This window comes from Nomascus leucogenys, chromosome 8 (assembly GCF_006542625.1).
Source record: "Nomascus leucogenys isolate Asia chromosome 8, Asia_NLE_v1, whole genome shotgun sequence".
NCBI classification, from domain to species: Eukaryota; Metazoa; Chordata; class Mammalia; order Primates; family Hylobatidae; genus Nomascus; species Nomascus leucogenys.
The window spans coordinates 103,424,513-103,451,357 of record NC_044388.1 but is presented as its reverse complement, the minus strand read 5'-3'; the positions used below and the strand labels follow the sequence as shown (position 1 = coordinate 103,451,357).

At 41.8% G+C, this 26,845-nt stretch overlaps 1 protein-coding gene and 1 pseudogene across 3 annotated transcripts in view; one reads left to right on the top strand and one right to left on the bottom strand.

Annotated features, from left to right (window-relative positions):
• The window catches only part of GARNL3 (GTPase activating Rap/RanGAP domain like 3), a 169,055-nt gene that overhangs the window by 70,457 nt on the left and 71,753 nt on the right, over nucleotides 1-26,845 (bottom strand). For all 3 annotated transcript variants that reach the window (XM_030817844.1, XM_030817843.1, XM_003264159.4), the window contains 4 exons: nucleotides 9,670-9,769; nucleotides 7,842-7,960; nucleotides 3,079-3,143; nucleotides 319-382 (listed from right to left, as the gene is read on the bottom strand). In XM_030817844.1, coding sequence (XP_030673704.1) covers nucleotides 319-382; nucleotides 3,079-3,143; nucleotides 7,842-7,960; nucleotides 9,670-9,769 — 348 coding nt within the window. The remainder of the gene's footprint in view (nucleotides 1-318; nucleotides 383-3,078; nucleotides 3,144-7,841; nucleotides 7,961-9,669; nucleotides 9,770-26,845) is intronic.
• LOC105740187 lies at nucleotides 20,879-21,808 on the top strand (annotated as a pseudogene).

The following is a 26,845-nucleotide window of genomic DNA, read 5'->3' as shown; positions in this document are numbered from 1 at the left end:
GGGTGGCTTTTAAGCCAATAAGATTTTTCTGAATGTACACCCTATTGGTTCGTGGATTGAGGACAGTTCTGCGGTTCTCAGGAGTGGCTATGCATCAGAATCACCTGAGGAACTTCTGAAAAACTCAGATACCCAGGCCCTACCCTACACCCATCAAATCAGAACCTTAGGTGTGAGGTTCTCCCATGATGATTTTTTTAAAGTTACATAGGTGATTTGGCTTTGTATCCTAGGCTAAGGATTACTGATGACCTGTCAGTTCTATCCTAACACTGTAATCAATTTTGTACAATTATGAAGCATAAAATTGTCTGTTACCTTTTGTATTTCAGGATGAAAAATTTCCCTGGGGCCTTTCTCAAATTTGTCCAGATTCATGGCACTGAAATAGAATGGACAGGATGAGCTGCAGCATTAGAGAAGCTAAAAAGGAGCTTCTAGAAAATCACAGCTGTTTTCCCTAAAGGGCCTGACACTCAGAAGATACAAATCAACAAATGAGTGATCAATGAACAAACAGATGAAAGTAACCAACACCACATGTACTTGACTTATATAACTGGCTCCTAGTGATACTCATAAGAGAGGGAAAGAGAAATCAGGAACATCTGTTTCAGGTAACCTTGGCTATTCTTCCAGATTCTTATTTTTATTTACTAAAAGTGATGAATGTAATTAAGATTTAACTGAAATTTCTATGCCACATAGGGCAAAAGACCATCCTTAATAAGGCTTTTTAAAATGTTTTACTTTGGACAAGCAATGTAAATTCCCTTGAACCTAAGTTCCCATAGAGGTAAAACAAGGAGATTGAAACAGATGATCTCAAACCTGCACATTGTGCACATGTACCCTAAAACTTAAAGTATAATAATAATAATAATAAAAAGAAATAGATGATCTCTAGAGTTCCTTTCAGCTAATATTCTAATATTTATAAGTGAAAGCCGAAAATAATAACGAACTTCTAGACTACTTACAATACACCAGACACTGTGATAAATGCTTTTCATGAATTGTCTCATTTAGTCCTTATGAGGCAAGTACTATTTTAGCCCCATTTTAAAGATGAGGAAATTGAAGCTCAGAAGTTAAATAACAGGATAAAAATCTGGTAAAAAGCAGAGCCAGGACTTGAATCTAGGCTTATGTGACTCTATAGCATTTATATTTTAATTTCCTTTTAAGTTTTCAAGTTCATTCTTGTAACAAAAGAAGATAAAATCTTTTCTTCTGCTGGCAGCAACTGTAGAATGTGCAGTTTGTCATATCTTTTAAAATCTTGCTGTACCTTGCTCTGGCTATGAGGGTGTACTGAAAAGCTAAGACTTGCTCATACAACTAAATGAAATTATAACAAATGAAATGCCTAGTTTTTAAACATAAATAAGAAAGGAGCTAGAGTAAACTTCTTTTTAGAAAAAATAATTCACAGAAATCTTAAACCAGTATAATTTAAGGTATTACTCTCCAAGCAAATTAAGATTTATAGTTCCTTGAAAGCAGCAGGATATTTCTGTGCTCAGCAAAAATGTTAGCCTCTTGGTGGAGAGGCTTAACTCAGGCTTTAGAACTGCTCAGAAGAAAAATCAGAAGGCACAGAGCAGACAGGAAAAGGTCTGCAATCTGGAGACCAAACTAAGCTTGAAAGTGGGATATAACATTTTTCACTTCTTAATCTTGGTTCCTTTATTTTTTTATTTTTTTATTTTTTGAGACAGAGTCTCACTCTGTCACCCAGGCTGGAGTGCAATGGCATGGTCTTGGCTCACTGCAACCTCCACCTCCCAGGTGCAAGCAATTCTCCCACTTCAGCCTCCTGAGTAGCTGAGACTACAGGTGTGTGCCACCACACCTGGCTAATTTTTGTATTTTAGTAGAGATGGGGTTTCACGATATTGGCCGGGCTGGTCTCGAACTCCTGACCTCATGATCCGCCCGCCTCGGCATCCCAAAGTGCTGGGATTACAGGTGTGTGCCACTGCGCCTGGCCTTAGTGCCGTTTAATCAGCCAGATGCAATCCCCAACAGATAGGGTCAAGTTTGTCACTGTAAGAGCCATTTTGGTAAGGATGAGTTGTAGCTATTACGTGTCACCTGGGAACACTGGAAACACATCTACCATCATGTAGCTGCAGATGAATAGAGAGGAAATCACTAGGGCTCTGAGATAAGCTTTGTCCTTCATACGATAGGGCATTAGTGGTTAAACAGCCCAAGCTCTGGAGTCACATGGACTCCAGCTCTGTGATTTACCAGCTGTGAGATCTTTGTCAGATCCCTTCACCTCTCTGAGGCTCCAATTCCTGATAAGTGGAGTGGAATAATAATAGATCTACTTCATGGAGCTAGTTTAAAGATTGACTCAGAGAACACTCATAAAGCATTCATAACAGTGCCTGACAAACAGAAGCTACCATAACTATGATGTAACATCTTAGCTGGTAACAAAGCAACAGGCTGGATCCAAGTGGCGGCATTCCCTAGGGGAGGCTGCCACCTAAGCATGGGAAAGAGATGAGAGGGAGGTGGGAGGGTGGGGGAACAAGAGGCGGCTGAGCAGGGAGCAGCCAGATGTTCCATCCATTTAACGTTTTGTCTGGCGAAGAATAAGTACATTCTTTGCTGACATCTGGGTTTCTATTTCGAGGTAGAAAAATGGAAGGAAAAATATTTCTTGATTATCTTTATAAAACTAAAGTATCTGAGTGCATGCAAGAAAAAAGAAGCTGACAACTAATGTGGTACGGAGAGATGTCTAAGAGCAATGCTCAAAATCAGTTGGACCTGGACTCAGGCCTTGGTTCCACTACACACTTGCTATGTGATCTTGTGGCTTTCTCTCTCTGAACCTCCATTTCCTCATCTATAAAATGGGCACAGTCACAGCACCTGCCCTACAGGGTTGCTGTGATGATGACACGAGGTGATGCATGTCATGTCAAGTGCTTAGCAAAATGTCTCACACACAGTCAAGGCTCAAGACAATGGAAAGGTAACATCAGAATGATCACAGGCAAAAACAGTGTATAATGGGCTCCAAATCCATGCGTGGGCTTTCTACCCATTAGAACTCACCTTAAGATGGACTTCACAGAAAGAGTTTTTGTGGGACTGTAGGGAAGGCATATTTTCTGGGTACCCTGGAAAAGTCCAAACATCAAATCAGTGACAAGTTCTACAACTTCCTTCTCCAAAAGAGCCTCTCTGGTCATTCAAAAGAAACCCATGCCCAGTCTTTCTCCTTTCTCCTCAAGGGTCATGTACATGAATAAACACATTCTATGAGTGAAAACAATCTTGCTCAGGTTTGATAGCAACTTCCAGGATCTCTCCATCCCAACATGTGTGGATTTCAGCATGGCCTTCAACATACAGGTCTTCAGTGTCTTAGGTATTATGGAGAGCACTTGAGCCATCTGAACCAGATGAGAAGGGAATTTGTTTTTTCGTTGTTGTTGTTTTCCTTTTTTCTTTTTTTTTTTTTTTTTTTTGAGACGGAGTCTCGCTCTTTCACCCAGGCTGGACTGCAGTGGCGCTATCTCGGCTCACTGCAAGCTCTGCCTCCCGGGTTCACACCATTTTCCTGCCTCAGCCTCCTGGGTAGCTGGGATTACAGGCGCCCGCCACCACGCCCAGCTAATTTTTTGTATTTTTAGTAGAGATGGGGTTTCACTGTGTTAGCCAAGATGGTCTCAATCTCCTGACCTCGTGATCCACCCGCCTTGGCCTCCCAAAGTGCTGGGATCACAGGCGTGAGCCACCGCACCCGGCCTGTTGTTTTGTTTTGTTTTTGAGACAGAGTCTGGCTCTGTCGCTTAGGCTGGAGTGCAGTGGTGTGATCTCGGCTCATGCAACCTCCGCCTCCTGGGTTCAAGCAATTCTCCTGCCTCAGCCTCCCGAGTAGCTGGGATTACAGGCATGCGCCACCGTGCCCGGCTGGGAATTTGGTCTCTGAGCCAAGCATCAAATAAGCTTCAAAGACCATAAGAAAACAGTCTCCACATGTTCAATAGCATCCAAAAATAATGTCTCCCAGTCAAAAACTTTTTGAACTAGAAATTCCCTGAATCTTTCAGAGAGGTTTTCATAATGCACACTTTTATATTTATCTGTGTTTTCTTATTTAAAGTCTCTTTTCTCCTAAATGAGCATCAACTGTGACTCATTCATAGGAATATTCAATGAATATATTTTGACTAAAAAGGGAATGAAGAATTGCCTAACTGATTGAGTCTCAGGTCCACACCACCCGGAACAGATGAGTGGTATTCTCTTCCTAATCGTCTAAGAAGAGGTGACATAGATTTAGGATCCACAAAGCTTCACACTACACAGTTAGCAAAAGGGATTATCATATACCACACATTTAAAACTTTCTTCCTGACTTCGATTAGTAATACAGTTGTCATCACAAATGGCTAGAGGAGGGTAAGAACATTTCTTTTAGGGAATGGGCAAAGAAATATGATTTTTCTTGTGCTACTGGGACACATCTGCCAATTCATCTGTCCAAGCTCTGAACAATGGCAAGGGAGAGGAGTTCTTTGAGCTTTCCAGGCCCATGGTCTCTTTGCATAAACAAAACTTTCATGCCTACACCCTTGGAGGCCTGCTACTCTCACCCCTCTCCAGGCCAGGGAGGAGGATGTCTTTGGAGCTGAGGATGAGTAGCTGCACTAGAGAGAGCCCTTCTTATGGGTTCTCCATTAGCCAAGGAAACTGGGCTGAGCTTTTCTTTTTGTAGTTTGTGTTACAGAGATTAAATTTTTTTCCAATTATAGAGGAATATTAAGATAGAAATACACGTTTTCTGATTTTACAGGTCCTTCCCATTGAAACCTGAGTTCTTCTGTGGCTTTGCTTTTTAACTGGCCCCAGCCTACAGTACACCCCCTGTCTAAGAGATGGTCTTGAATCTGCCCCTCTAGCTCAGATCCTACCTTGTCTACCTTTTCTTCTTACCCAACACACCAAAGGCAGTTTTATTTTTATTTTTTTGTAGCAGGCAGGGTCTATGTTGCCCAGGCTAGTCTCAAACTCCTGGTCCCATGCAATCCCTCTGCCTTGACCTACCAAAGGGCTGGGATTATAGGCATGAGCCACCATGCCCAGCCCAAAGGCAGTTTTAAAGAGAAGCCAAGGGCAGCTTGGGGGAATGTGTGGCATAGCAGAGGGCTCCAGTGCTGCACTGGGTGACAGTGACACCTTCATGAGCTGCCTATGTGGGTGCAAAACCCAGGGCTCCTGGGATTGTGGGTTTGTGTTTTTCTTCACCACAAACTGGTAAAGCTCTTCCTCATCTCCTCCCTTTTGTAGCTTCCAGAGTCAATGTTCAAGTAAAACGGTTCTGTGTTCAGTGGAAATATCAAATGCACAGGTAGAGTCAAGTCCATGTATGTATCAGGCAACACCCAGTGAGCACAGCAAGGATGCAGAAGTGCATGTCGAAGATTACCCTGTGTAACAGGTGTGTGTGTGCAGGTGTGTGTCTACATGGATGGATGTCTAGAAGCCTGTTGCAGTGATTATCTCTGAGGAGTTGGATTCTTTTCACTTGCTGTATTGTTTGGATAGAATTTTTACAATAAGTATAAATCATTTTTCATATTTTGTGTGAGCCATTTCTGTGTATTTAGAAGAAACACAGTAGAGATATGCAAGACTGTGTAGAGTTATATGTTTAGCTAGTTTTTTTTTTTTCTCTTTCTTTCTTGCTTTGATTTTGTAGAGACAGGGTCTTGCTCTGTTGCTCAGGCTGGAGTGCAGTGGTACAATCATAGCTCACTGCAGCCTTGAACTCCTGGACCCAAGCCGTCTTCCTGCCTTACCCTCCCAAAGAGCTGGGATTACAGGTATAAGCCACCATGCATGGCTAAGTTTTTATTTTATTTTTCGTAGAGACAAGGTTTTGCTATGTTGCCCAGGCTGGTCTTGAACTCCTGCGCTCAAGTGCTCCTCCCACCTCGACCTCCCAAAATGTTGGGATTACAGGCATGAGCCACTGTGCCGGGCCTAGCTAGTTTTCTAACTACTTTATAACCTAGAAGATGTGTGCTGGCAGTTGGGATAGCGAGGGTTGAATCACATATTTCTGTGGACTTCCCATAGCCTCTAGCACTAGTTTTAGGCCAAGAGGGGCTTAATAACTGACCCCTTGTACCAATGCTCAGTTTTGATTTATCAGTTCTTCCCTCCCTTCAGCACTTCCATCAATAGCTGAGAACTCTCTCACTGTCGTTGGCACATAACTGAAGGCTAAGGGAAGAGGTGTTGGGTGAAGGCACTGGCACTTCTCATCATGCCCTGCCCCTATGCTGCCTTCACAGCAGTCCTGGGGTTTAAATTCCACCTCCTTGGCTTCTCTAATACCAGGTATGAGTAAACCTTGTTTGTCTCGCATTTGTTGCTCCTTCTACCTGGAACACTCTCTGATTCCCCTTCTACTCGTCAAATGACTGGCTCCCTTCCATCTTCAGGCCTCTGTTTGCTGGGCGCCGCCTCAGGAGGATTTCCCTAAACTGTCTCATCTAAGTGGGGCTCCTGCAGCATGCTCTGTCATTCTCTGTCTTCAGAGTGCTTATCACAGCTTATAATGTCATATAGACAGTATCTTTGGAAATTAAAATAAGCAAATGTTCCCCCTGCATTTGTCCCACTCTGTCTCTCCTCATACATGGCAGCCATCTCAGTGAGGATGTCTACTTGCCACTTCCTGGAGGAAGAAGATATGGACATTGAGAAAGTCCATTCCAGAAAAGTGGAAGAAGTGGGAAACCCACCCTCTCCTGCCTTGGAGGGAGGGAGAGGGAGGGTGAAGGAGGGGGAGGGAGGAAGGAAAGGAGGAAGGAAGGGGGGAAGGAAGGGGGGAAGGAAGAAAGGCCGGCCAAGAGGTGGATGCCAGGGCCCTTGATGCCCCCATGCCAAGGACAGGCTTTGAAGGCGTTGTGGGATGCTGTAACTCTGTCAAGGGAAGACCTGGAGGCACCTCAGAACCAGAGGCACCTGTGAACCAGAGGCCCCTTCCCGGGCATGGCCTTGCACGGGAATCTTAAGTCCAGGCAGCACCTGGTTTGAACTTGGTGAAGGGTAGCAACTCAGTGGCTGCAAGTGTTTATGACCAGAAATATGATACACGCAGGCCTATGGCAATGGTCCTGCCTCCTCACATCTGACCTATAGCTCATAGGAGATGTGCCCCAGGAGGGGATGGAGAGCTTCTAAGAGATTCAGAGACTGGCAGAGACATGGGATCAGGACAAGGAGTGACTTCACAACAAGAGGCAAATAGCTGGCACCATGGGTTTCAGGGGCAGATGCTTTCCAATGACCCAAAAGAGCCAGAGGAATTATATCTCCGTGGTCACGAGTTCAGAGGTTGGATCAGTCACTCCACAATGGAAGTCAGACAGAACTCAGAGGGCCCACGTGGATCCACGGTTCTCTTCTGTGACCATTAGATCTCATAAGCCCTCTCCCCATGTGCACAAATACCAACCGCAAGAGGAGCAGGAGGAAGCGAAAAAATTGGAAAGGCTTGATTCTTTGCCCAAAAGAGACAGAGTCATCCCAAAGAAAATATTTAAACTAGAAAAGACTAGAATGCTGTAATTAGCAAACATAAAATAAATAAGTTTTTTTTTAAAAAAAGGCCAGAAAACAGTCTCCTGGTGCAGAAAATAAGGTGCTTTGGGCAAAGGCACTGTCAGCTTCTCAGAGGTGAATCACGGGAAGACTATGAGGCATGCCCTGGAAGAAATTGGCACACAGTTCCACAACACAGGGGTTATCTCCTGAAACTGATGCATACATTTTGCTTCAAGTGTGAGCCATCTACTTACTGTTTTTCTCCAAAGAATTGCACGGTATTGAGGGACACGTTGATTGTTTTGGTCAGAAAGGGTCACGGACAAGAAGAAAGGGCTCTTCTCTGCATCGTTTCCAATGTAGTTCTGATGGACTGGAAAAGAAAGGTTTAGAATAGTGAGAATGCAACTGATCCTGCCAGTCACAGATGGTAGAGGACACTGCAGGTGGTGTCCAGCCCTTCCCACATGCTCAGGGAACAATAATCCCAAAGCCAGCTTGGGATGGACCCTGATCTCTCTCGGGGGATCATGTATTCCTCTTCCCCTTGCTCTTGACTGGTTCAGGAACGAACATGTGACCAAATTCTGGCCAATGAGACTGGAGAAATCGACCAAGGGGCTTCTAGAGAGGCTTCCTCACTCCTAAATATGGCCTTCTTCTTCCTCTGGACCTGGTGGAGTCTAGAAGTGATGCCTGGAATTCCTGAAACCATCTTGTGACCCTGAACAGGGCCAGCCCAAGGGCCAAGTTGCCACACTGAGGATGGGGAAGCAGAAAAAGGGAAAAGGCCTGGGTCCTTGACATTACCGGGCCTCTGAATCCCCCAACCCTGGGGCTTGCCCTGCCTCTGGGTTTTTTGTTATATCCTTTACTGTTTGTGCCAGTTTGAGTCAGGTTTTCTGTACTGCACCTGAAGGCATCCAAACTCATGGCACCATTTTTCTCTAAAGTCCTTACTGCTCTGAGCACTACTTGGAAGCATTTGGGAAGATGACAGTTTTCCTGCTGATTTCCTTTTTTTAAACAAAAGCTTCTATATCCCCCCCACACCAGTAAACTTTGCCTGGCCAAATAAAAGAACTTCTTACAATAATACACAGTCAGATTTCTTTAAAGGCATCATTTAGGTCTGCTCACTCTCATTTCATCATTCAAGCATCATATCTACAAATGAATACATTAGCCTGAGAAGCAATTTCTCTAACTCATTCTGAATCCCAAAATAGTGATTATTCTTCCATTCTCCAAATCTTTTGTCATTAATCACATTCCTGTTTTCCACCTTTCTGTATATTTTCACTTGAGCCCTTCACTTTAAATGTACATGGCTATTAATGACTGAGCTGTTGGTATGTGCCAGGCACTGGGCTTAGTGTTATTCCTGCATATCTCATTGAAACTTCCATTCAAACCTACTAGATATGCACTTGTAATATCTCCACTTTACAGAAAGGAAAACTGAGTCTCAGAGAAATGGAGAGTAGCTAGTGTAAGGTCCTTTGATTAATAATGACAGGATCAGGATCCAAACCCATATCATGAGTGTCTTTGCCACTGTATCCCCATTGCTCTGCACATTGCCTGGCATGTAGTAGGTGATAAATACTTGTCATGGTTGAATGTATGAATGATGCCAGAGTCTACAGTCTAATGTCTCTCTAGTTCTATACAGGCCCTGGAGCTCAGGGAACCAATTATCTCCCTCATTGCCTTGAACTAAGTATTCAAAACTCAGTATAGACAGGGCAATTGCCTTGTTAGGTCTAAAGTTGTTTTTCCACCCTGGAAAATTCATCTTATCTCTCAAATCACTTTTTCAGATGATCTAATCTTTAGCTCTCCAGGGATAAAAATGACTGTCCATAAAAAAAGGAAACTATGAGCAAAAACTCTTAGGGCTGAGACTCTGAATTTAATCTTTTAACCTACGAAGCTTACTACCGACCTTGAAGTGAAATGCCCTGATGTTAGTGTTCCTAAAATGGCTAGTTTCACTCATATAGGATACCAGCAATTATATGAACACTAACTTCCATTTTGAATACCCTTTCTTCCCTACCACCACAATAGCATAATTACCTTGTCCTAAAAAATATTTGAAATACCATCTGGTGTGGTATTCTGGGTTCTCTAAGTGCACGTCTGTTCTTCGCCAAGTACCAGGCAGGGCAGTTGCATTCTGTAATGGAACAAAGTTGTGACATTAAGAGGCTTATTCAGAAAGTAAACATGAAGCTGGCAATGAACCAGAGGCCAAAGAACCAGAAAAATCATTGTTAAAAGCATACACCCAAGGGCTGTGGCTGCATGTTCTCATTAGAAAAGACACCCAGTCTAAATTCACATCGTGGAAGCATCCAGGAAGCCTTTGGGGTGTAGGAAAAATAACCAGTGAACCGGTGAGTTCAGCTATTCCTAAAATGGGTACCAAGTACCTCTCCTTTCTGGGCTGAAACTTACACAATATTTGGGAGTTGGTGCCCCCTAGAGGAACCCCCTCCTTTTTGTTACCCCTGTAACAGGCACAATTCATCTAGAATCCATCCATGTTTTGGTAGGTTTTTTCTGTTGTTTTTTTTTCCCCCATGCATATACATATGTATTTTTCTTAATAAGATGAAATTATATTGAATATACAGTTTTGTGGCTTGCTTTGCCAATAACTATTTTACATGTCAATAAATATAATCCTATGTTATTGGCTGTATACTCTTTTATTATATAGATACAACTAATAATACTGGACAATTAGGCTGCTTCCAATTTTTGTTATTGTAAATAAAATTTATCATCTTCTAATTCCACGTTTGCATACTTGTTCAATTATTTCTTTAGGATAATTCTTAGAAGTTAAGTTTCTTTGTCAAAGGGTATGTACATTGTCGAGGATCTGCAACACAATGCCAATCTGACATCTAGGAGGACTGATACAAAATTATAGATCCACCAGCAATGGCTGAGGGTACCATATTCCCTACACTGTCAACATTGCCTCTTTACAATTTAATGGCAAAATGTATTTTTTTTTTTTTTTTTGAGACAGAGTCTTACTCTGTTGCCCAGGCTGGAGTGCCGTGGTGCCATCTTGGCTCACTGCAACCTCCACCTCCTGGGCTCAAGTGATTTGCCTGTCTCAGCCTCCTGAGTAGCAGGGATCACAGGCACATGCCACCTTGCCTGGCTAATTTTTGTATTTTTAGTAGAGATGCGGTTTCACCATGTTGGCCAGGCTGGTCTCGAACTCCTGGCCTCAAGTGATTATTGGTCTCCCAAAGTGCTGGGATTACAGGTATGAGCCACTACGCCTGGCCTGTATAACATTTAGATTGAAGCTCTTCTTCATATTTTTATTGGTCATTTACAATTATTTTGTGGGTTACCTGTTTATGTCCTTTGCCAGTTTTCTGATTATTGTATTCTTTTGTGAAATCTTTGAAATAGATTGCAAATAATTTCTTCTGATCAAATTTTTGCTTTTAAACTTGTTCTATGGTATTTGTGGCCACATAGATGTTTCAAAATGTTTACATAAGCAAATTTTTCATTTTTTTCCCTTTATGGCTTTTGCCTAATTAGTATCAAAAATTCCCCCATCCCAGCATTAACAAAACTGTTTACCTCTATATTCTTTTAGATGTTTCATTTTATAGTTCATTCCTTATCATTTATTTTGATGTATGCTCTGAGGTAAGGATCAATTTTCCCCAAATCATTTATCAATTAACTCGGTTCTACTTATTGAATACTCTTATCATTCTCAATCCTTATAAGGCATTAAATTACTGTTTACAGTAAATGTCTGAATCTTGCATGGTGTGGGCTGAGACTGTGTTAGATGTCAGTTTTCCCGCATGACTGATGTCACTCTATTGCAGCTTTGTTGGTATCTCCATCATGCCACGTATGTAAGACAGACTACTGGAACATACTCTCTGACTTTGACATGCCTCTAGCGATTTACTAGATGTCTGTGGTCAGTTTCTTTATCATGCTGAAGATGTTTCCTTCAATTTGAAGTTTACAAAGAGGCTTTTCTCAGGAAGGAAAATTGAATTTACCAAAAGCTTTTTTTGGGGGACAACTATTGAGAGAACAGGTTAAATGGGGGGAATCACAGTATGTAATGTAATGAATGAATAATGAATATAGTAATAGCTCTTCTGGCATTGAAAGGTTCTTACATTTCTGGAATGCACCCTACTAGGTCATGGTATAGTATTCTTTTAAGATATTGCTTGACTTTAACAAATGATTTACGTATCATATTTGTTTGTGTGATAGATCTATAGGCTTCCTTTCTATTTGTATTTCTGTCATGCTTTCAGGGTTATGTTACCTTATAAAATGAAACGGGAAGCTCTCTGTCCTTGTCATTACTCTGGAAATACTGACATGCATTGAGAGAGTGCTAAATGCCAAGTATTAGGCTAAGCATTTTATATGCATTATCTCCAGAACCACCCATCAACCTTATGAGATAGATTCTATTTTATCCCCCTACTTTCAGATGAGGAAATTGAGACTTAGTTTAAATATGTTGCCCAAGGTTACAGAGATAATAAGTAGTGGAGCTGGAACTGAAACCAGTTCCAATTCCAGAGGTTTCTTCTTTTTTCTTTTTTTATCTTAACCATTACATCATCTTCTGTGTCCTTTTTTATGTCCTGCCTTTTAGGCCTATTAAGGAGTAAAAACATAGGTGAAAATTTTAGTATTATTTTGCTTTTATCTGATTTTCTGGAATTTTAAAAAACTAGCTATTGCTACATACATATGAATTTTTATTTGGAAATAATTTTAAATTTATATAAAAGCTGCAAGAATAAGAGCAGTGTAAAAAAGTATGTTTACCTTTTACTTACCAGATTTACCTACCGTTAATGTTTTACCCCACTGGCTCATTTGTTCACAACCCCCAACACACACACAAACATACACACATATACAATATTTTTTCTGAACCATTTAAGACTCAGATGTAAAATAATAGCCTTCATCCCTAAATGCTTCAGTGTGTGTTTCACAAGAGTAGGGCTACGTTCTTACATAACCACAGTGGAGCTTTATCAACTTTTCTAAGTCTAACATTGATGCCATCTGTATTCTAATGTTGTCAATTGAGTCAACAATGTCATTTTAAGCATTTTCTCTCTTCAGTACAGGATCATTTCATTGTTTCTTTAGACTCCCTTCATCTGCAACATTTCCACTGACTCTGTCTTTATGACATTGACATTTTTTTTGGCTGTCACTATTTTTTTTTCTTTCCAATTTGTATTTTAGGTTGAAGGGGTACATGTGCAGCCTTGTTACATGGGCAAATTGTGTGTTGCAGGGGTTTGGTAAACAGATAACTTTGTCACTCAGGTAATCAGCATAATACCCAATAGGTAATTTTTCTTTTTTTTTTTTTTTTTTTTTTTTTTGAGACGGAGTCTCGCTCTGTCGCCCAGGCTGGAGTGCAGTGGCGCAATATCTCGGCTCACTGCAAGCTCCGCCTCCCGGGTTCACGCCATTCTCCTGCCTCAGCCTCTCCGAGTAGCTGGGACTATAGGCGCCCGCCACCTCGCCTGGCTAATTTTTTGTATTTTTTAGTAGAGACGGGGTTTCACCATGGTCTCGATCTCCTGACCTCATGATCCGCCCACCTCGGCCTCCCAAAGTGCTGGGATTACAAGCGTAAGCCACCACGCCCGGCCAATAGGTAATTTTTCAATCTTTACCTTCCACCCCCAAGTAGGCCCCAGTGTCTATAGTTCCCTTCTTTGTGTCTGATATTGACATTTTTGAAGAATGCAGCATCTTCCCTCCTCATTTTGGGTTTGTCTGATGTTTCCCCAGTTCGATTCCGGGTATGCAGACTTGGCTGGAATACCATGTAAGTGAGGTTTGTCCTCAGCTTATCATATTTCAAAATACCCATCTGTTCCTCAGTGGTGATGTTAATTTTGATTACCTATTCAAGATATTACCTCTTAGTTTTGACCTTTGGTGAAAGCATATCATTGGATTTTGCTCCTTGTAGGATTTTCGCATGATTCATTATCAACAGTTATTTACTTTATAACCATGAACTACTGGCAGTACTCTTGGTATCCAGGTCTTTCCACTATGCCACTGCGGGGCATGCAGCGATGGCATGACCCACCAGCCAGCCTTAGGCATCAGCTGACCAGACATAGAGGGAGTCCAGCCAAGGAAGCTGGCCTCACCCAGACTCCACAGTGGTTGGTGTCATGGTCCCAAGGCCTTGGATCCTACAAAGCTAGAGCAGAGCCTAGAGAGTAAACTTTTTATTTTATTTTTTTTATTTTTTAGTATTTTTAAAACTTTTATTTACTTGATACATTAAAAAAAAACTTGTTAGCCCTATTAGAAAACAAAGGTTAAACAAAAATCACCTGAATTTTCAAATTAACATTTTCGTGTAATGTTCCACAATTTTTCATTTGCATATATAGAGATCATAATATGCATACTATTTGGTATCACATTTTCCCACTATGACTATTCACAAATATGTATTTACATCATAACAACTCCATGTATTCACTGCATAATTGCATATTATTGTGCTTGATCAGTCGCCTATCACAGTTATTTTTCTTTGTTCTACTAAAAGCAACACTGTCATGAACGTCTTTCTCTCTCGCCTAGAGAGTAAACTCTTAAGCTGTCATCAGAACGTTTAAACTTCTGGGGCCTCCAAGAGATGCGTCGATGGCACAGAGAAGCTTCTTGCAGGTAGCAGCAACAGATCTTAGTTCTGTGCTTCTCAAATTTGTTAAAATGTGTACTCTTGGGCCCATCGTAAACTTCTTCCTTAAGATCTCTACGAGTGGGGCACCAGCATCTATTTTACAAGTGGTTCTGATGAAAACTGAACTTTGAGAAACAATGCTCTATGCCAGTTCTAAAAGAATTCAGCACAGAGAGCGGGGCATAAACTTGGATGGGGCAAAACAAATATAATTTTATTTTCCCTAAGTTCTAACTAAAATTTAGTGTTTCATTCAGTTATGAATATATGCAAAAAAACTATAGAATGGACAGTCCTGGTAACCATGCTGACAAAAAAAAAATCAAAGATATTTCCAGAATTCATTATAGTGATTGCAGATATCTCAAAATACTGTTTACACTCTTCACTTTTCAAAATTACAGTATTTATGAGGCCTGCTGCTAGATTTATTATTTAATGTATAATTAATTAATTAATGTATTTATTTTTTGTTGAGACGGAGTCTTGCTCTGTTGCCCATGCTGGAGTGCAGTGGCGTGATCTCGGCTCACTGCAACCTCTGCTTCTGAGGTTCAAATAATTCTACTACCTCAGCCTCCCGAGTAGATAGGATTACAGGTGTGTGCCACCACACCAGCTAATTTTTTTTTTTTTTTTTTTTTGAGACAGAATTTCGCTCTGTCACCCAGGCTGGAGTACAGTGGCGCGATCTCGACTCACTGCAAGCTCCGCCTCCTGGGTTCACGTCATTCTCCTGCCTCAGCCTCCTGAGTAGCTGGGACTACAGGCGCCTGCCACCACGCCCAGCTAATTTTTTGTATTTTTAGTAGAGATGGGGTTTCACCGTGATAGCCTGGATGGTCTCGATCTCCCGACCTCGTGATCCGCACACCTCGGCCTCCCAAAGTGTTGGGATTACAGGCGTGAGCCACTACGCCCGGCCACACCTGACTGCTTTTTGTATTTTTAGTAGAGTCGGGGTTTCGTCACGTTGGCCAGGCTGGTCTCGAACTCCTGACCTCAAGCCATCCGCACACCTCAGCCTCCCAAAGTGTTGGGATTACAGGCGTGAGCCACTACATCTGGCTTATTTAATGTATTTTAAAATCATATATATTACTGTATCATAAATCAGGTTTCAAAAATCATGTTGATAATTATTTCAATACAACTGTTTTCCTTCGTAATCCTATGTATTTAATTTCATGTATTTAAAAACATTATTCTGAGAAGGGGTCTACAGGTTTACCAGATTTCCAAGGGGATTCAAAGGCATGGAAAATGACCTGCATGCTCTAGGCTTCTGAAGCACTTGCATCTGTCTGCCTCCCAGAGATTTGAACACTGCCAAGTGTAGAATGGAACACCACAGGGAGGCGCAAGGCGCCGCTCAGCATCGCAGAGGGAGAGATGGGACTCCAGAGGCAGTGGCATGCTGAATACCAACTGTCAATATGAAGAGTTTTCTTTAATGATTAAAAAATTACTGGGCTAGACATAGTGGCTCATGCCTATAATCCCAGCATTTTGAGAGGCCGAGTTGGGAGGATCATTTGAGGCCAGGAGTTCAAGACTAGCCTGGGTAACATAGTTAAATCCTGTCTTTACAAGAAATAAATAAATAAAATTCAAAAATAAAAAATAGCCAGGTATGGTGGTGTGTGCCTGTAGTCCCAGCTACTGGGAAGGCTAAGGTGGGAGGATCACTTGAACCCAGAAGGCTGAGGCTGCAGTGAGCCATGATAGTGATACTGCACTCCAGCCTGGGCAACAGAGCAAGACCCTGTTTCTTAAAAAAAAAATTAAAAATTAAAATAAATTAAAATAAAAGTTACCTATTTCACTTTCCTCTTCACTGAATACTTAACCAAAACACAGGGGAAATAACCCAACTCCAAAAATGTTGTGAGTCTCACAGAGCAAGACACATCCCATCCCTTGCTAAAACCACATTTGACGAGGTGTAAAGACAAAAACACATACAGGAACTGACAAAGGTAATGGAGACTAGGCAACAAAAAACAACAAAAAAAATCCCGCTTTTCCCAGGACCCTGAAGAAGAACTCTGAACACAAGCTCCAGGTTCCGATGGTGTGTAGTACTAGTGGACAGTAAAGGGCACAAAGAAGTGCAGAGCCAAAGAATTTGTTTTACATTTATACACCCTCATAACCATTACCTAGATCAATATAGAAAATATTTTCAGTATTCCAGAAGGCTCCCTTGGTCATTTCCCCCGTCACATCCCAAGTATAGTAGGGGTGGGGGATATGAAGCAGTGAGAGCTTTGTGCTTTCATCTGATGCAGAATGATTCAGACTTTTGGTCTTGTGGCATGTACACATGAATGCACATGGACCTTGAGTTATTTCCTTTGTTGTAGGCTTTCACAAATGTTTACCTAAAGGCATAAAATAAGCATGAGTTTGACATGCCAAAAGAGAACCACTGTCCTAACTTCTATCACCATGGATTAGTTTTACCTGCTCTTGAGCATTACGAAAATGAAATCATATGATGTGTATTTGAGTCAGGCTTTTTATCCTTTGTCATTAGGTCTGCAACATTCACCTGTGTTACTGGTGTGGCAGTGGTTCACTCTTTCTCATGGCCACGTAGTAGTCCACCGGATGAATACCACAATTTACGCATTCATTCTTCTATTGATGGACATTTGGATTGTTTCTGGTTTTTGGCTATTAAGAATAAAGCCACTGGCTGGGATTGGTGGCTCACGCTTGTAATCCCAGCACTTTGGGAGGCCGAGGTGGGTGGATCACCTGAGGTCAGGAGTTTGAGACCAGTCTGGCCAACAGAGCTAAACCCTGTCTCTACAAAAAATACGAAAAATTAGCCAGGTGTGGTGGCACATGCCTGTAGTCCCAGCTACTCGGGAGGCTGAGGCACAAGAATCACTGGAATCCAAGAGATGGAGGTTGCAGTGAGCTAAGATCACACCACTGCACTCCAGCCTGGGTGACAGAGTGAGACTCTGTCTCAAAAAAAAAAAAAAAAAAAAAAAAAAGAATAAAGCCACTATGACCATTATTGAGTCTGTCTTTTGGTGGATACAAGTACTCATTTCTGTTGGGTATACATCCGGGGACACAGATGATGCGTGTGTTCAGTTTTAGTAGATACTGCCAAAAAATTTTCCAAAGAGGATACACACACCAATTTAAACTCCTATTAGCAAGATATATGAGAGCTCTAGCTGTTCCACGTTCTCTGACCAAACTTTTAGCTTTTCAGTCCTTGCAGTTCTAGAGTGGGTGAAGTAGTACCTAATTGTGGTTTTAACCTACAATAAATCCTAACTAATTTAAGTGTCACCTATTTTACAAAAGATCTTGGAGATATAGAAACTCTGTCTATAGCAGTTTAAGGCAACAATGAAACAGGAATACATTATTCATTTGGCATCAACTAGAAAGTTAGGAGAAAATAGGCTGATGAGTACATTTTCCAGATAACTGAAGTTTAACATTGCAAACACTCATGCTTATTTTATGCCCTTTAGGTAAACATTTGTGAAAGCCTACAACAAAGGGAAATGAACTCAAGCTGCTCCATGCTGCATTCATGCCTGTACATGCCCACAGAGACCCAAAAGTCCTGAATCATTTCTGCATCAGATCCAAAGCCCACCAAAGCTTCTCACTGCCTTCATTATCTTCCCCCACCCCCTACTTATACTTGTGGGATGTGACGGAGGAAGACTGAATCTGGCCAGGATATTTTGAGGAGAATGTAATAAAAATCCATATATGACACCCTGATTTTATTTGAGTGTTCTCAAATATTTGACTTTAAGCAGGGAATCCACAAAATACAGACACTCAGAATACAAATGGTATCCAGTTTTAAAATAATTCCTTTGATTTTTCATAGAGTCTATTCCAGAGTGAGTTCAATACATGAATGAATGCAGTTACGCTGATTTCACTTCAGTCCCTAGGTTAAACTGCTGAGATAACATAGCAGTAGGGAAGATGGATTCTTTTAAAAAACAAACTAAAACTTTTAAAAAATTACAAATGTAAGCATGAAAGATGATTACAAAAACTTGAAACCACACAAAAGTTAAAATCTTTTTCTTTCCCCCATCCTCCATGACCCAACCTACTTCTTTTCCCTCTAATAACCATGCTACTAGATTGGTCTGAATAATCCCAGATCTTTTTATGCATTTACAAAGATGTGTTTACTTTATACATACATACACACATATTACACATTCACATACATATATACATACAAAAATATATATCCATACATAAGCCTATATATACATATGCATAATTTGTTTTCATAAATGGAACAGTAGTATAGATATTACACTGAAAAATTTTTCTCTGCTAAAGAAAATATCTTGGGAATATTTATTTTTATTTTTATTTTTTTTGAGATGGAGTCTCGCTCTGTCGCCCAGGCTGGAGTCCAGTGGTGCGATCTCGGCTCACTGCAAGCTCCGCCTCCCAGGTTCACGCCATTCTCCTGCCTCAGCCTCCCAAGTAGCTGGGACTACAGGCACCCATCATCATGCCCGGCTAATTTTTTCTATTTTTAGTTCAGACGGGGTTTCACCGTGTTAGCCAGGATGGTCTTGATCTCCTGACCTCGTGATCCGCCTGCCTCGGCCTCCCAAAGTGCTGGGATCACAGGCGTGAGCCACTGCGCCCAGCCCGGGAATATTTCTATGTCAGTACATATAGATCTACTTTGTTCTTTTTAACAACTACATAGATTCTTCTTTTAAAAAATTCAACTCTTCAGTTGAATGAATATAAGCTTGTAAAATATGTAAACAGTATATGAGGGCATCGAATGGAAAGTTAAGGTCCTCCAGCTCCAGCTTCTTTCCTGAGCTCCCATTTCCATTCTCCAGAAATGATTACTATTATATTCTTACGTATCTTTTCAGAAATTTTCTCGCATCTTGACGAACATATTTCCCATTTTTTTGTTTTTAAGAAAAATGGCATGATATTAAACAAGTCATTCTGGAACTTGCCTTTATGTCTAACACTGTATCTTAAACACTTTTTGTGTGGTAGTACATATGTGTCTACCTGATTCTAATGGCCACTAACCAGTTCATTGTGTAAATGGACCATAGTTTACATAATAATTCCTCCACTGAAAGAAATTGATGCTGTTTCCAGTTTTTTTCCTATTTTAAATAATGCTACGATATACGTCCTAGCAATAGAAGGTCTTGCCAAATGGTATACACATTTTTAATTATTGCTAATTGCCTTCCCAAAAGATTGTACTAATTTACATATCCTCCAACTGTATAAGAGTCCTCCCGACCGAGCGTGGTGGCTCACGCCTATAATCCAAGCACTTTGGGAGGCTGAGGCGGGTGGATCATGAGGTCAGGAGATCGAGACCATCCTGGCTAACATGGTGAAACCCTGTATCTACTAAAAATAGAAAAAATTAGTCAGGTGTGGTGACAGGCGCCTGTAGTCCCAGCTACTCGGGAGGCTGAGGCAGGAGAATGGCGTGAACCCAGGAGGTGGAGCTTGCAGTGAGCCGAGATCGCGCCACTATACTCCAGCCTGGGTGACAGAGCGAGACTCCATTTCAAAAAAAAAAAAATGAGTCCTCCCAATGCTAAGGAAGATAGATTTGTAAAAAGCTGAAAGATTGTCCCCTCTGCTGCACCATCTACTAATTGATACATACAAGTGAACTGTAAGGGAGGTCCCCAGTGATCCACCCAGGGGTCACACTCATTTTAATTAATAATCTGAATAAGCACACAGATGGCAAGACAAGCACATCTGAAGGTAAAATAAAGCTGCTCAGTGGGTTAGCTAACAGGACAGGTGACAGAATCAAGATGTCACCAAAAAGTCTCGACAATTAGGAATTATGAGACACACTAATGAGATTAAATTCAATGTAGACAATGCAAGATCCTACACTTAGATACAAAACACAAATTACTGAAGGACAAGGTCAGATGGTATAAGGAAGGATTTCCCCTCTCTTTTTACCCATTAGGAAATTGAGGCACAGAGACACTGAATTGTAAACTATAGAGTGAGAGCTGAGGTTTGAATCCAGGTTTGTTTGACTCCAAAATAGTCTCCATTATATCATAGTGCTGCCCCACAGCTAAACACCAGCACATGTGAAAAAGATGGGGGGTGGGCAAAGTAGCATATTATAGGTTCATAATGAGTCATTAGGGTCCATAAAAAGAGGTAGAGTGTCTACAGCAAGGAAGGCGATGAGCCTGCTCCACTCTGTGGCTGTGTGGAGCATGCCCAGAGCCCTGTGTTCAGTTCTGAGCACTTCAGTCCAAAAGGTTCATTAACAACCTCACATGTGTCCAAGGAACAGCAATAAGGATGACAATGATGGAACTGATCCTGTGTCTTAGGAGGAAAACAACAGATGTCACACTGAAGAGGGCTCAGACTTATAGTCTGGGGCTATGGAGAACATAAACAGAAACTCTGAGTGGAAAATACAGACGATAGTTCCATGTGTTGCTTCAACTGGCAATAGCGGAGGGAACCACCTGGGTTTGTGAAATGGCTGCAGACATTTCTGAATCCAATGGGGCCAAGTGCAAAGGAGACCTAAGGAACAGGGCCGAGTTAGATGCTGATTACCCACTGTGAGTCCTTTATTGTGGAGTCTGTTCATTACCAACAGGCTACTGTAAATATATGCCTAATGTTGCTAAATGTAGACAATGGTTAGAGAAGAATTTTCCAAATGAATTTGCAAAACTTACTTTAGAAAATTTACCCAAACAGGGCCGGGCGCGGTGGCTCATGCCTGTAATCCCAGCACTTTTGGAGGCCGAGGGAGACAGATCACTTGAGGTCAGGAGTTCAAGACCAGCCTGGCCAACATGGTGAAACCCCATCTCTACTAACAGCACAAAAATTAGCCAAGCATGGTGGCACATGCCTGTAGTCCCAGCTACTCGGGAGGCTGAGGCAGGAGAATCACTTGAACCTGGGAGGTGGTGGTTGCAGTGAGCCGAGATCCCGCCACTGCACTCCAGTCTACGTCTCAAAAAACAACAACAAAAAGAAAACTCACCCAAACATGAAGCTGGAATTAATGAGGGTCAAGGACCAGGAGGGGTAGAAGAGGAGAAGAAAATACAAAAGAGAGGTGAAAGGGGTCAAATAAAACAAAGAAAAGAAGGCCGTACCAGAAAAGGTTACACAGCCAAAATTCCCAGAGCAGAGAAGAAACATGTAACATGAATGTGTGGCCTCTAACTTTTGAAATTGATCTTAAAAAAGCACAAAGATTTTTTGATCAAAAATTGTGTGGTGCCTCAGTAACAGAAGAGGAAGAAATTATCATTCAGGAAGACTTTACAGATGATGTAATTGATGTTATTCAGGAAAACTGGCCAGAGGTAAATGATGACAGCATTGAAGATCTTGGAGAAGTAAAGAAGCGGTTTTGAAAATCTGCCTGTTTTTAATGACCTCAGCTTAATCTTGATATGGCCAAAGGGAGACAGGCCTTTAAAAAAAAATGTATATATGGCCAGACATGGTGGCTCATGCCTGTAATCCCAGCACTTTGGGAGGCCGACGCAGGTGGATCACCTGAGGTCAGGAGTTCAATACCAGCCCAGCCAATATGGTGAAACCCCATCTCTACTAAAAGTACAAAACAATTGGCTGGGCGCGGTGGCTCACACCTGTAATCCCAGCACTTTGGGACGCCAAGGCGGGCGGATCACAAGGTCAGGAGATCGAGACCATCCTGGCTATGGTGAAACCAGTCTCTACTAAAAATACAAAAATTAGCCAGGTGTGGTGGCTGGCGCCTGTAGTCCCAGCTACTTGGGAGGCTGAGGCAGGAGAATGGCATGAACCCGGGAGGCGCAGCTTGCAGTGAGCTGAGATCACACCACTGCACTCCAGCCTAGGCGACACAGCGAGACTCCATCTCAAAAAAACAAAACAAAACAAAACAAAAACAAAAAAATTAGCCGGGCGCCTGCAATCCCAGTTACTCAGGAAGCTGAGGTGGGAGAATCGCTTGAACCTGGGAGGCAGAAGTTGCAGTGAGCCAAGATCGCACCATTGCACTCCATCCTGGGTGACAAAAGCGAAACTCTGTCTCAAAAAAAAAAAAAAAAAGTATATATATGTTCTACAGTAAAACTGCAGACTACCCTCGTCCTTGGCATTTTCACTGTTCTGTACAAGGCTGCTTGTTTTTTTATTGCGAAAGTCAGATAAACAGGGGAGACTGTCACGCTTATGCATGGAATAGAATTTAGTCAAATAAAAAATTTTGGTCATTTGGTACTAACTTTTCTGTCTTTTTTTTTTTTTTTGAGACGGAGTCTCGTACTGTTGCCCAGGCTGGAGTGCAGTGGTGCTGACTGCAAGCTCCGCCTCCTGGGTTCATGCCATTCTCCTGCCTCAGCCTCCCGAGTAGCTGGGTCTACAGGCGCCCACCACCACACCCGGCTAATTTTTTTGTATTTTTAGTAGAGACGGGGTTTCACCGTGTTAGCCAGGATGGTCTCAGTCTCCTGACCTTGTGATCCACTCGCCTCGGCCTCCTAAAGTGCTGGGATTATAGGCGTGAGCCACCGTGCCTGGCCTGACTTTTCTCTTTCTCTCTTTTTAACTTTATTTTTGGAAAAGCCCTGTAGGCTTTTTGTGGGAAGCATTTCTGTTGACTATTTTACAGATCTAAAGTTGAGTAATTTTTTTTAAAGAATTTGAATTTGGCTTCCTCACCAGTAATACATCTTCTTGCTTCTTTGATGTAATAATCTTGAGATAGGGGAGAATCTAATACACTTGTGGTTGAATTTGCTTCATTGTTAGCAAGTTGACTCTGGAGGCATAATAACATACTGTCAGTAGGACTTTTTTGAGCTACTCTGGAGATTATTCAGTAAATTATATTAAAAGCCTTAAAACCACATGTACTGTTTGAACCATTAAGCCACTTCTTTGATATTATTCTAAAGAAATAACCAGTCTTGCATAAAACTTATGGATGAAGGTGTTCATTACAATATTATTTATAATATAAAAAATTACAAGTATAAAATGATAGAAATGAACAACTGGGAAATAAAGAAGTGATGGTGTATCACGTGGTAGAGTATTATGCATAGAGTTAAAAACCATATTTTCTAAGAAAACCTGGAAGCAGGCCAGGCATGGTGGCTCATGCCGATAATCCTAGTGCTTTGGGAGGCCGAAGTGGGTGGATCACCTGACGTCAGGAGTTTGAGAACAGCTTGGCCACACGGTGAAACCCTGTCTCTACTGAAAATACAAAAATTAGCCAGGCGTGGTGGCAGGTGCCTGTAATCCCAGCTATTTGGGAGGCTGAGGCAGGAGATTCACTTGAACCCAGAAGGCAGAGGTTGCAGTGAGCCGAGATTGCGCCATTGCACTCCAGTCTGGGCAACAAGAGCCAAGACTCCGTCTCAAAAAAAACCCCAAAAAACCAAAAACAAAAACTTGGAAACATGTTTGGTGACATCAAGTTGGGGCAGACCCCAGATACATTTTAGACATTTATTATCATCACTGTTTTGAGTGGAAGGCCATTCAGAGAGGCTAGAGGTTTTTATTCCGGCTATAAATTGTGTGAGTAATTCTACTAACCAAATAAAAACAATACACACGCATGCTCAACAGATAGTTTGGGAAATAGCAATTGAAACATGTCTTTCTCACAAGAGAAACTGAACAGCTTTAATGAGTACATTCGATGAATTTAAACTCTAAGTCAGGTGCTGCAAATTGAAAAGAAGACTTGTGTTTTAAATTGCCATAGACAGCTTTAAGAAACTTAGAATCCATGAAGCCACTGTTTATTGCCATGCAAATTACAATCTGGAATGACTTTTTAAAAATAAAAAATGTGTAATAAAGATGTAAATTTTAAAAATGGGATTCTGCATTAACTGAATTTTACTAAATAGAATTACCTGGTGAAGCAAATTTATCCATCAAGATCATTCGGTATGTGTTATGTATGTATTCTGTTGGTGCTAGAAGATGTCTATGTGCCTATATCGACACATGTGACTTCATGTAAAGTTTCTTAATGTTCACAGTTCTTAGCAAATGCAGTTTCAATTCATAGATAGCTAGCAATGGATGTTGTTATACTACAGGAAAATGTAGGATTAAAATTGTCCTTGTGTTAAAAAAGAAAAAAAAGAAAATACAGGCTAGGCTCAGTGGCTCACAGCTGAAATCCCAAAACTTTGGGAGGCTGAGGCAGGCAAATCACTTGAGCCCAGGAGTTTAAGACCAGCCTGGGCAACATGGCGAAACCCCATCTCTACAAAAAATACAAATATTAGCTAGGCGTGGTGGCCTGCGCCTGTAGGCCCAGCTGCACAGGAGGCTGAGGTTGGAGGATCACCTGAGCCATGGAGGTCGAGGCTTCATTGAGCCATCACTGCACCACTGCACTCCAGCCTGGTGACAGAGGGAGGGAGACTGCGTCTCAAAAAAAAAAAGAAAAAAAGAAAAAGAAAATACAGTAGACAGGTGAATTATGTTCAATAAAAAGACCTTTTTAGCAATTAAGAGATTCTGAAAAATGGAATCAACTGCTTTAGGGGTGTGGTATAATGGGAATATGTATTTGGTCTTTGTTACTGGTTCCTAGCACAGAGCTCCTGAGTGATAAGGGTGACAGGAGCATCTTTTGTTCTAAGGAGGGGACTCTCAGGGGGTTCCCAGATAGCTGCAGGATTGGGGGTGGCTGCCAGAAAGACTAAGCCTTGATTAGAAACTTGGAACTTTCAGCCCCATACCCCAACTTCCAGGGTGAGAGAGGGTTTGAAGATTGAGGCAGTCATCCATGGCCAATGATTTAATTAATCATGCCTACCTGGCCAGGCGTGGTGGCTCATGCCTGTAATCCCAGCACTTTGGGAAGCCAAGGTGAGCGGATCACCTGAGGTCAGATCATCAGCAGCATTAGATTCTCGCAGGAGCATGAACCCTATCGTGAAATGCACATGCGAGGGGTCTAGGTTGTGTGCTCCTTATGAGAATCCAATGCCTGATGATTTGTCACTGTCTCCTATAACTCCCAGATGGAACTGTCTAGTTGCAGGAAAACAAGTTCAGGGCTCCCACTGATTCTACGTTATGGTGAGTTGTATAATTATTTCATTATATATTACAATGTAATAATAATAATAGAAGTAAAGTGCACAATAACTGTAATGTGCTTGAATCATCCTGAAACCATCTCCCACTGCCTGGTCCGTGGAAAAACTGTCTTCCACAAAACTGGTCCCTGGTGCCAAAAAGGTTGGGGACTGATGCTTTATATCAGTAATAGTAAAAAAAAAAAAAAGTGCTTCCATGAATTCTGTGAGTGATTTTAGGGAATTATGGAAGCTGAGGAAGAGGCTGTGGTAATGGCTACCTGACTTTGTAGCCAAGTTGGTCAGAAATGTGGAATGTAGGTAACCTGGGGACCCAATGCTTGTGACTGGCTTCTGAAATGAGGACAGTCTTGTGGGACTGAGCCCTTAAACCTGTGGAGTCTGACGCTAACTCCAGGTAGTTGGTGTGAGAATTGAATTGTAGGACACTCAGTTGGTGTCAGAATTGATTGGTGTCAGGAGGAAAAAAGTCCTATCAAGGAGGTATCAAGTTTCCCATTACTGGAGATATACTCAAGCAGGAACAGATCGGCTAACTGCTGGCAAAGCTGATGCAGGAACTCATGCATTGGGAAGGGGATTGGCCCAGATGAACTCTAAGACAGGAAAGTATGGTCCATTCTGATGGATGCCAATCTGCAAACTGTTTACTAGCCCATGACAAGGTGTACAAGAAACCTTTACAGTGTTCTGACATGCCTGTGGCATATAAGTACATGCTCAGTGGATTCATCTCATGAAACAGTCCAGACCAATCTGGATGATATCCAATTCCTTGATGAGTTGCATAAGGTGGGTTCTGTGTACTAGTTATGCAGAGTAGGACCACATATTTAATTTCCTGCAACTGGCCGGAAATTAAAAAGATGGACAGTCTGGGAAGCACTGCTCAGAGGCTCGGCCTCACTGGCTGTCTCTGGTAAGGGCTTTCTGATGACCCCATCTTAAATAGGGCTCTTCCTGTTTCTTTGCACCATGGTCCTCTGTTTTTGCCACAGTAGTTACCAAAATTTGCAATCCTTCTATGTGTTTGTATTGTTTACTGATGGCTCTCCCTGCCATCTGTAGGCCCCTAGGAGCAGGGACCTCAGCAGGCTTATTCAATCCTACATCCAGGGCTCAGCCTGACTGGCACTAGGAAATGACCCTATGAATGCCAGTTGAATGAATGTTTTGTCATGTTATATGAAAAGCACTCCCAATATAACTTATGTTTTTGGTAATGGCAGGCTAGGTTATTCAGATCAACCCTCCCACTGAAAAAACTAAAAGTACTAGAAAAATATTAAAATCATCTCCTTAAAAGCACTGAAGGCTGGGCACAGTGGCTCATGCCTGTAATCCCAGCACG